We start from the raw sequence: 10,875 nt of genomic DNA on the forward strand, positions 1-10,875 counted from the left end.
GTGTGGACCATCACCTAGTGGTTTTGTGACTTCCTGTGTGACACATTCGCACCCTCCAGAGAGTTGCTGAGAATCGGAGTGACGTACTGAGTCAGGGTGCTTGTCGAAGAAGAAAGATATACTAAGAATCAGATAGAGATTGGCACATTAGTACAGGAAGTAACTTGGATACAGGTCTCCATCCTTCGGAACGGATAGCTTTGTTTCCATGATGACTATGGATTGGTTGAGAGTGTACCTGGCAGGTGAGCTCTCCTTTCGCACTTGTTCAAGTGAAAACATGATATTGAAAGCTGAACCAGTGAGTTTGAAACCTGTTGAAGTTGAACTATCATCATCCTTTCTATTTCTCTCAGGGCTCTTCTTGGTACCTCTTATTTCTGCGACCGACTCCACCACTCAGCGGACTTCTGCGGTCACGGAAGGTGCAGATATTAACCAAATGTTTCACTTTATCTCTGAGGGACTTTTATTGTGAAGGAAGGATCAGCTATTAACAATGTTCCACTATACCTTTCATGGGACTTAAACTGTAAAGGAAGTTCAAGATATTAACCAAATGTTCCAGACCACTTAGGGACTTTTACTGTGAAGGAAGGACTATACCTATATTAACCAATTTATGAGAAGGATGGTCCAGTCCAGATATGAACCCAGTGTTCCACTTTACCTCTGAGGGGACATTTACTGTGAAGGAAGGTTGAGATTTTAACCAATTGTTCCACTATAGCCTATAACGCTGAGGGACTTAGAAGGAAAATATTCCCCTTGTTGTGTGTAACCTATTGTGTCCCCACAGTGCAAAACTTTTCCACAAGTTCTGAGCCAACCACGACAGATAAAGGCTCATCCACACTCGTTTCCAGGATACCGGCAAACATTTCCATGGTAATGTCAATATCCACTTCCATCACAGCAAATAGTCAAAGCATCAAGCAAGGGTCCTGTCTAGTTTCTTGGTCAATGCTGGGATTGTCTAACATATGTTAGTATGGAGAGTGATTTGATAGTTTAGTATGGAGAATGTTTTGATACTTTAGTTAAGCATGGAGTTACAATTATTTTATAGTTTCTTATGTTATTGGCTTCAGTCAACACTGGGGATTACTTATTATTAGTTACTGTGATGTGTGGGCTGTTCTTAATGACGCAAGTTTCAGTGAGTAGAGACCCAATCTTTCACCTGGTATTGTGGATCAATCCACGCAGGTGGCGCTCGTTGTATTGGGGACATCAGGGAAAAGTTGACTTTGTTGGGCTGAGTACCCGTGCTCAAACTCAGGTGATGGAAGCCCAGTGTAGCATTGACTTTGTTGCAAACCTGCCATTTGGTCTGTGTAAACACTCCAATTGTAGAAAAGCCTAACCCGGAGCTACATGTAGTACATCAGTGTCCACATATCATCATGCATAAATGAAGACATCAACGCAAAAACATCAGTCCATCTCCTCTCTTCGTAAAGACCCCGTCACCCTCAGTCAGAGGAAATGCAACTACACCGGAAGCAATGCACCCCATAACCACTTCCAGCTATTCACAGCAGCCAAACAACACAACAAACCTCGTCCAATCAACCAGCAGCCCTGCCGGAACAGGTGCCATAGTTACGGCTTCAACAATTGCAGGTAGGGCGACACACACACACACACACACACACACGTCTCTCTATATAATATATCGCATATTTCTTATAGGGAGACCCTTTAATTCAGTCTACTCTCTCTCTACAGGTTACGTGTTGTTGGTGATAATAGTCTCTCTCTCTAGAGGTTATGTGTTGTTGGTGATAAGTCTCTCTCTCTCTCTCTCTACAGGTTATGCGTTGTTGGTGATGATAGTTTCTCACTTCTCTCAACAGTTATGTGTTATTGGTGACAAACGTTTCTCTACAGGTTATGTGTTGTTGGTGATAATAGTCTCTCTCTCTACAGGTTATGCGTTGTTGATGATAATAGTCTCTCTCTGCAGGTTACGTGTTGTTGGTGATGATAGTCTCTCTCTCTCTACAGGTTATTTGTTTTTTAGTGATAATAGTCTCTCTCGCTCTACATATTGTCTGTTGTTGGCGATAATAGTATCTCTCTACAGGTTACTTGTTATTGGTGATAATAGTTTCTCTCTCTCTCTCTCCCTCCCTCTCTACAGGTTATATTTTCTTGGTGATAATAGTGATAGCCCTTGCTGTGCTTTGCTGGATCCTCATTTCTCTCAGGAGAAAATCCAGGGTGAGTCAGCTTATCTGAAGCCAACATAAAAAATATATTGAAAAAACTCTTCAAGATTGGAGAAAGACTAATGAAAATTGTGTGTGTGTGTGTGTGTGTGTGTGTGTGTGTGTGTGTGTGTGTGTGTGTGTGTGTGTGTGTGTGTGTGTGTGTGTGTGTGTGTGTGTGTGTGTGTGTGTGTGTGTGTGTGTGTGTGTGTGTGTGTCAGTGGTATTCCTTTGACTTCAAGTACCCTGTACTCCTGACGGACCCTCCTGGGACTTTTGAGACCGTCAACATGGACGGACTGAGTGAGTGTGTGTTCCTGTAGTCACAGTATCTGTGTACGCCAAGGTGTGTGTATGTTAACGTGTGTGTGTGTGTGTGTGTGTGTGTGTGTGTGTGTGTGTGTGTGTGTGCGTGTGTGTGTGTGTGTGTGTGTGTGTGTGTGTGTGTGTGTGTGTGTGTGCGTGTCTCTATCTCCTGCAGATATTGTTGACCTTTCACCTTTGCCAGCATCCAATGGGGAGCGTCTCCTGGACCAGGAGGTGCTCCTGCCCTATAGCGGCTTCCTCCCATTGGACACTGAGCAGACTGACAGGAAGTGGGACCAATCAGACGGAGTGTCACTTCATATAACAGAGGAAGAGCCGGAGAACAGCACTGCACTGTCCTGTGGTTCTACTGCACCCTAGTACTGTGTATGTATGTATGTACCCTAGTATTATACTGTCTATGTACCCTGTATGAATACAGTGTATGCATCCTAATAATGCACTGTGTATCTAACCTGTATGCATGCTGTATATGTACCCTAGTACTGTACTTTGTATGAACCCTATTACTGTGTATCCTAGTATTGAACTGTATACCCTGTATAAATACTGTGCATGTACCCTGTATTACAACTGTATGTACCCTATTCTGTCTTTTTATTTGTAGCGTATTTGTTGGTTCTTATTAACATTATCTCTTCTCCTCCTCCCCTCCCCTCCATTTCTCTAGTACCCCTCTCCTCCTCCTCCTCCTCCTCCTCCTCCCCCTCCCCTCCTCCTCCTCCTCCTCCTCTCACCTCTCCTCCTCCTCCTATACCCTGTCTCCTCCACTCCTCCTCTCCTCCTCCTCCTCCACCTCCTCCTCTCTCCTCTCCTCCTCCAGTACCCCGTCTCCTCTTCCCCAGAACTCCTTTCTCCTCCTTCTCTCCTCTCCTCCAGTACCCCGTCTCCTCTTCCCCAGAACTCCTTTCTCCTCCTACTCTCCTCTCCTCCAGTACCCCGTCTCTTCCCCTCCTCCTCCTCCTCAGTCTCAGACAGAAGATAGTGGTGGAGAAAAGAGACTTAAACAAACTTAAACAAAAATAATTCAAACTGTCAAATATGAAATAAAATGTCTCAACGATTATTTCTTTGTGTGGGTGTAGGAATCTGTTTCTTGACTATTTATTTTGGTTTACTTTATATTGCATAATTTTTCCAGAAATGACACCATATATAATGTACCAGATCGTTAAACATACCTGAAGGCAAACATTACCCATTTGTGACAAGGGAACCTAACAAGTTGCTGATCGGAGGTGCTCCTACAACGTGACGGTTTGCCACGCCACCGTGACGATAAGCTACGCCTGCGTCCTTGTAAAGGCCGTATTATACCTCACGCCTAGTCCTTGTACCCATGTGCATGATGGAGGCCGTACCCTGCGTGCGTTTGGTGTGTCCTTTGTGCACGTCTCCCTGGCCTTTAGTGGATCATGTAGGCACGGTGCAATACCAAGCATGAGTCATGTTCTGCGAGATGGAAACAGGAAACGGCGAAGTAGTGGTAGTAGTACAACGCCGGTGAATTTGGAAGACTAAGCTCTGGTCGTATAAGCCTACGACCTTTCCTAAAACCTTGATCCTTGATCTCTATGAACATTTTCGTGAAATCAAGGAAAGATGTGGAGAATTCACAAGGATTTAGGAAAAGACAACCGTGGTGCTTTGAAGAACCCGATGGCCCACTAGGCTACATAACTACAATGTTCCGAAAATGGAGTCCAAAATCTGCAACAGAGAGTCCCTGTGTGAGGCTGTGTTGCTGTAGTAGTACTAGTGTGTGGCGGTAGGGGGTGCTGCTGTCATCAGAGAGAGTCCCTCTGTGAGGCTGTGTTGCTGTGGTAGTACTAGTGTGTGGCGGTAGGGGGTGCTGTTGTCATCAGAGAGAGTCCCTCTGTGAGGCTGTGTTGCTGTGGTAGTACTAGTGTGTGGCGGTAGGGGGTGCTGCTGTCTTCAGAGAGAGTCCCTGTGTGAGGCTGTGTTGCTGTGGTAGTACTAGTGTGTGGCGGTAGGTGGTGCTGCTGTCATCAGAGAGAGTCCCTGTGTGAGGGTCCTTCGCCGGGGTAGTACTAGTGTGTGGTGGGGGGGTGTTCTTACCATGTTGCTTCATGCAGGCTATATAAACGGGGAAAACACAGTGAAAATATTACTATTATTAATATTATTCATTCATGTGGTCACATGACTGGATGCTCACCCCCCCCGTCCACTCATATGTATCAATATTCATCCAAACTGCTTTGCAGAGGTGGGAGGTTACTCTACCTACTGAGTTACACAGGGAATAGAACCCCTGACCCTGCAGCAGGACTAGTTAGGGAGAGGTTATCTCCTAACTGTACCTCCTATCTGTGTGACTGTGCCTTTCATTCATGATATAATTAACCTAACCTGGTAACTAAGAGGACCACAGTACTCTCACAAGATAAAATCACTAAAACACACTCAGTATCGGTTGCTTTATTTATATCATAAAGAAGATGCAAAAGAGATTAGATTATTCATTCAGCGAGAGCAAGAAGATGACCTGTTAGTGCCATCAAATAGCAAGAGGTACTATCCAGTATAACAACCAGGAAATATGTCTTCAAAGAAAGAGCCCATATAGGGTGTTGTTACACAGATTACGTTGGCACCAGTGTTAGCATGTTGAGGTTCATGTAGCAGGAAAGACTTTGCTAGCACATAGTAGATTTTCAAAGTTCTCATCTGGGACAATTAGGTACTATCTTTATTCTGTGATCAAGTTATACGGATTGACTGATATTATAAGCAATATTGAAAAAACAAATGAAAAGTAAAGGCTTAATCATTAACATGGAGAGCGCAATTTCCATTGTAAGGTTGTGTTTAAGACTGACTAGCTCCACGGCAATTGTCATTTGGAAACGGCTCAACTTTATGAGCAGTATTCAGTTCTGCTAAAGTTTTGGTCTCTAGCCTAGGAGTATTTGCATTGTTGTCACCCCAGTGTGCAGATGCAAACCATTTTCCACTAACTTTGTTATAGCAACAAAATGCTGTCCAGAGAATTGTTGGTATATTGACCTTGTTGTTGAGTGGTGGTTTGTTAGCACTGGGAATCGCTCCTGTCACAACAAATGCTTCAAGATGGTTGTTTTGGTTGTAGCATAATTCATCCATCCGATCTCTTACGTTTCCTTCCATTATGCCCCAGCTCCTGGTATTGAATGTTTTATCTTGTGGCACTGCATTGGTCAAGGTGAATGTGGATTTCTGAACAATGACGTCGCTTGCATGAGAACTTGGAAACAAATGCCCTTTATTATAAGTTTTACCCCTGTAGTCTATTAGGGAAGCCTGGTTTGTTGGTTTCTTCATTTTTCTCATGTTCACTTCTGTACTCGTTGCAGTTTCAAGCTGCAAAGAAGAGAGAAATCAAGGTTAATTTAAGTTCCCCCTTCCAAATTTGTTATAGTTCAATACCCAACGTAACATCACGTCATTAACAACAACAGCTGCTATTTTAGTTACATACTTTATTATCAGTTAACTAAGGTCATTATCTTAGTTACAAATTGCATATTAAATTACCTGTGGCTCCCCCTTCCATATGGCACTGGGTCTGTCCATTGTGTGCCCTGTGTATCTATATGCAGAAAACACTGGGATCTTCTTGTCTGTGTCATAGAGCGTCATGAACCTCTTGGTATCATAGAATGTTTGGCAAATGGGCTTGTAACGATTCTGTTTCTGAATGGTTCCGTGCTGCAGGACTCCTGGTATTTCTGGTGGGGTTCCATCCAGGAAGAATTGAGCACAGTCGCTGACTGATCTCACCACCTCAGTGGCTGTAGGATCCATGGACACGAGAAGCAGAATGACAAGAGCCAATGGACAGCCACCGTGTGAGTGATGTGATGACATCATCATAGGCTGTAGATCTGCAGAGCAGGAAAACAGTGAACCTGATGAGTGGATGTCCAACTAACATCAAGCAATTATTTGAATCAGAATAATATCAATTACAAATGTACAGATCAAGATTCAAACATGTTTTCTAGAAATTAACCAATCGTTTATTTACAAATATGATTCTGATGCAGACACACAATTGACCATTTATATATCAGATGTGAAGAAATCCAATTCTTTACCATTCTGTATTTATTAATCACCTACTGGATACGTGTGAACGTTTAAATTCTAGCTGAATTGAAGAGTGAAGAGTGCATTAAAGACTTACGGGATACCAGCTGATATTTGGTGTGGGTTCTCTGAATGATATTGTCCAACAGTCGTCGGCGGTGTGAACCACAAGTGTGTTGGTCCACCCCTTTGATTCCTCTTATAAATTGATAGAAGACAGGGCGTGTCCTAAGATTGAACAAGATCATGTGCAATTATATTATGGTCTAGTTCACATATTATGACATTACTATAACTGATATGGTCTTGTTAACATATTGTAATATTACTCGAAACTAATTTGGTTTAGTTAACTAATTGCAATTTACTATGAAATTGCATAGTAAATTGTTAACATATTCTAATATTCAGGAATTCAGGAAATTGTATACCGGATTTCATACCTGATTTCAACAGAGTTGTTATTGAGAAATTTGCACACAGAAGATAAATTAGCCATCAAACAACTTGGCCCAGACAGACCGGATATTAACATTATCCAACAAACGAAGGATAGGGGGAAAACGTGCAACCAAACTTTCTCCCGAGCATGGTATGAGAAGAAAAAATGTAACACTTTATATTAAGATACACATATTCACCATTAACTAGGTGCTTATTACTATGACATACTGGCCCCTTTATTAGTAATTATTAGACTCATTTTAATACCTTATTCTGTATAACCCTATTTAACCCTTACTACTCCATTGATTAAGATTTCGCCCGATATAACCTCCCAATTATTGTTTAATTACTGTAAATAAAGCCGTTATTGGATATAAGTAACAATGCTAAAAACCAAGGCATCATTGGGGCCTTTTAAAGGGGCAATAGCACAATAATAGTCATTCCCTCTTTATTACGCTGGATTAGTATGGTCTATTCTTATGGAATACAATGCAAAACTACAAGTGATAATTTTACCTGTATTAACTATTAATTAAGTCTTATTAAATCAAAATATGTTCCCTATTCTAGAGTGTGGTCTTGTTCATATTTAACTCACAAGTAGTTTGACCTTTATTAATCCCTATTCTGAAGTTGCAACTTCTTCACATTTAGTCAAGGCATTACAGCATGCAAATAGTAGCTAGAACACAGCCAAGTTATCACAAATGCAGGTTTATTTATTTTGAATAGCAAACAGTCAAGCCATACAGAAAATAATCAAAATGACATTCAGGTTACTGCACTGAACCAAAACAAAGTAGAAAGACAAAACCAGGTCCCAAAGTCAATTAGGGTGCACTCACACTAGGCCATCTGGCCGTGGCCGTTGGCCGTTTTCACACCTAACCGTGCTCAAATGGCCCCATTGTTCTCTGGCCTGCACTCACACTAGGCCATCTGGCCGTGGCCGTTGGCCGTCGCAGCTGTGGCCTGGCCACGGAAGGCTCTTGTACATACGTCATCACGTCGTAACACGTCATCACCAAGCGTCCGCTGCATGGACCATAATAAAGTCTGCCGCCAGTCAGAGTTTTAACAACAATGGACAACAACACAGAGAACACACCAACAGTTGAACCGCTTGACGCGATGTTTACCGTTTAATGGGAAAGAAGGCTCGTCGCCTTTATTATGTCTGTGGTCGTCGCATGGAATATACGTCATCCAGCTCAGGTTGCGTAGCCGTGCGTGTGCGCGTGTCGGCTCATTAGCATCTGTACCGTAGCGGCCCGTGCCGTAGCAGCACACCTCTCCCAAGTGGCCAAATTGGCCTGGCCTGGCAAGACTGGTCACACTCACACTGGCAGATTTGAGCAAGGTTAGGTGCTAAAACGGCCACGGCCACGGCCAGATGGCGTAGTGTGAGTGCACCCGTATTTCATTTTAAGCATTACATAACTATAGGCTTGTGCATCAATGCCAGTTACACCACAGAGGCGCTTACAATGCATTAAATCAGAAAACTAAAAATTATTAACATTTAACAGATACATTTATCTCTGACTTAATCAAATTAATTTGACCGAGAATGAATGAATACTTTATTCCGGACTCGAAGTTCCATTTACAAGACAAGAATACAAATTACATGACAATACAAATACAAGGTCACACAGATTAAAATACATATAAGCATCGATTCCAATGTTTCCACAACCCAGAGGAGTACCTTGTATCACTCTGTTTAGTGTCAGTGGCCCTCATTTATCAAACGAGCATACGACAGAAAACGTGCGTAAAATGGACGTACGCTCATTTCAACGTTGAGCTTGGCATTTATCAATTTGAACGTGAGCGCAGGCTGCGATGAAATCTCACGTCAGGTCTGAGCTCGTGTACGCAAGTTTTTTTGGCGCAACATACAGGTATTTCAATGATGAATAGTGCAGCACAAGTAGCCCATGTTCAACATCTGTATTAATTACTAAATAAATTGGAATTAGCCCAGCCGTTCAAACAATTACAATCAAGTCAGGCCTAATTAAAAACAGTATTGCTATGAAAATAATTAGAATGTGACAGGTGAAATGTTTATTCAGCTGTCTATATTAACAGGAGCTTTGCCAAATAGGTGGTCGTGTCTCAGCGATGGCAGATCTGGCTCTGTTAAGGACCTCAACGCACAGACGAGAGAGTTTTTCGAGACCGCGCCGATTTTTTTAAGGAGGGCGATGAATGGCTATTGAGTCGTTTTCGTCTCCCAAGGCATCTCCTGATGGAGCTATGCAATGCTTTGGAGCCACAGTTAAGGCGAGAAACTAGGCGATCAAACGCAATACCTGCGCAGGTTTGCTCTACCTTGGGATTTTTGGCCACCGGGATCTTGCAGCGGGAGATCGGGGACAGGTCTGCTATTTCCCAGCCAAGTATTAGCCGAACCATGCCAGCAGTTTTGGCAGCGATAATGTCCCTCTCCGAACGTTATATTAAATTCCCATATAATAACGATCAGCAAACTGGAATCAAACAGGATTTTTATGCTATTGCTAGGTTTCCAAATGTGATTGGTGCGGTTGATTGTACCCATGTGCGTATGAACCATCTATTAATGATTACGCGTACATCAACCGCAAAAGCTACCATTCAGTTAATGTTCCGATTATTTGCGATGCAAGAATGTCAATCCTGAACATGGTAGCCCGATGGCCTGGGGGCAGGCACGATTCTTTTATTTTCCAAAATAGCAACGTTGGGCATCGTCTACATCAGGGCGCACTACATGGTCAGAGTCATCTCGGTGAGTTACGCTGCAGTCGCACTGCACCGGCCTCCTCCCGTTTCTTGCTTGGCCCGCTTCACAGCCGCAACACGTTTTTTGGTGCTGAGCTTCATGTCGGACCATTTTTTCTTCACCTTATTCGGAATTAAATAACTTTAACGGAATGCAAACAATAGCATATATGTGAAATGTTTTAAGCTGGATAACAGAAGTTGTACATTAAATGTATTATTTAATTAATTTAATTAACAAACCTCTTCCGTAGCCCGACGAACATTGGAAACACTATTCACTGCAACAGTTATTTCCTTCCATATAGCATTCTTTTGCTGGCCTTTAATGCCAGCTATAGGCTACCAAATAAAACCAGACGGTTCGCATCCACCAGTGACCCGAGCGTCTCCATTTGGGTCTCGGAAAAATTCCTCTATTTTACCGTTGGACGTTTCTCCATGTCGTAGAAGTTAGGGGCGAGACTTCTGAAGACGTGCTTTTATATGGGCGTGTTACGTTAATTACGATCGATCTCAGCCGCCGTATTTATCAACACCAAGATCCTTCGTACGCTGGGATTGGTGTGATACGAAGGTTTCGTAAATCTCACGTGGGTCCTATCGTAAGATGAATCATGCGTTCAGATTTGCGCTCATTTCTACGTTTGTTTGATAAATGAGGGCCACTGTGAGTGCAATTATTAGTACGTTTTTTGACTCTAGAAGTCGATACATACATTTGTACATAAAATTCCTTAATACAGCATGAAAGGTGGGGACATTACTAGTCACAAACAAAGAGCTAGCACTTGTCCATCTTGGAAGCTTAAGGAGGATCCTAAACGCATCATTATACGCTACCTGTAGTTTCTTCAATTTTGCTGTTCTATATTTACACCAGAGCTGAGCTGTGTAAAATGGAGTACAGTAGGCTCTGAAAAGACTTACTTTAACATCTTCTGTGCACATATGGAATTTGGTGCCAACATATTGGCCTGTGCATAAAGCTTACAGCACTGGCGCTGGACATCATCATCAT

At 42.7% G+C, this 10,875-nt stretch overlaps 2 protein-coding genes across 2 annotated transcripts; one reads left to right on the forward strand and one right to left on the reverse strand.

The window, feature by feature from the left end:
* Window positions 1–82: 82 nt before the first annotated feature.
* On the forward strand, window positions 83–3,201 carry LOC130369703 (uncharacterized). Its single transcript, XM_056575198.1, has 7 exons — window positions 83–245; window positions 357–425; window positions 800–888; window positions 1,464–1,626; window positions 2,147–2,226; window positions 2,435–2,516; window positions 2,695–3,201. Exons 1-7 carry the CDS (start codon window positions 209–211, stop codon window positions 2,898–2,900), a joined length of 726 nt encoding a protein of 241 aa, XP_056431173.1. The 5' UTR covers window positions 83–208; the 3' UTR covers window positions 2,901–3,201.
* A 1,742-nt stretch (window positions 3,202–4,943) lies between these two features.
* LOC130369936 (endonuclease domain-containing 1 protein-like) lies at window positions 4,944–6,813 on the reverse strand. The gene is made up of 3 exons (XM_056575551.1): window positions 6,730–6,813; window positions 6,078–6,427; window positions 4,944–5,903 (listed from the first exon to the last, which is right to left on the reverse strand). Exons 2-3 carry the CDS (start codon window positions 6,414–6,416, stop codon window positions 5,373–5,375), a joined length of 870 nt encoding a protein of 289 aa, XP_056431526.1. The 5' UTR covers window positions 6,417–6,427; window positions 6,730–6,813; the 3' UTR covers window positions 4,944–5,372.
* Between the last annotated feature and the right edge of the window lie 4,062 nt (window positions 6,814–10,875).

This window comes from Gadus chalcogrammus, chromosome 17 (assembly GCF_026213295.1).
Source record: "Gadus chalcogrammus isolate NIFS_2021 chromosome 17, NIFS_Gcha_1.0, whole genome shotgun sequence".
NCBI lineage: Eukaryota > Metazoa > Chordata > Actinopteri > Gadiformes > Gadidae > Gadus > Gadus chalcogrammus.

Excerpts from the sequence above, each read along its gene's own strand:
- LOC130369703 (XM_056575198.1), top strand. The coding sequence starts at position 209 with ATGATGACTATGGATTGGTTGAGAGTGTACCTGGCAG. Across the intron at positions 246-356 it reads GTTGAGAGTGTACCTGGCAG|GGCTCTTCTTGGTACCTCTT; the intron begins GTGAGCTCTCCT and ends TATTTCTCTCAG. Across the intron at positions 2,517-2,694 it reads CGTCAACATGGACGGACTGA|ATATTGTTGACCTTTCACCT; the intron begins GTGAGTGTGTGT and ends TATCTCCTGCAG.
- LOC130369936 (XM_056575551.1), bottom strand. The coding sequence starts at position 6,416 with ATGATGATGTCATCACATCACTCACACGGTGGCTGTCCATTGGCTCTT. Across the intron at positions 5,904-6,077 it reads TATGGAAGGGGGAGCCACAG|CTTGAAACTGCAACGAGTAC; the intron begins GTAATTTAATAT and ends TCTTCTTTGCAG.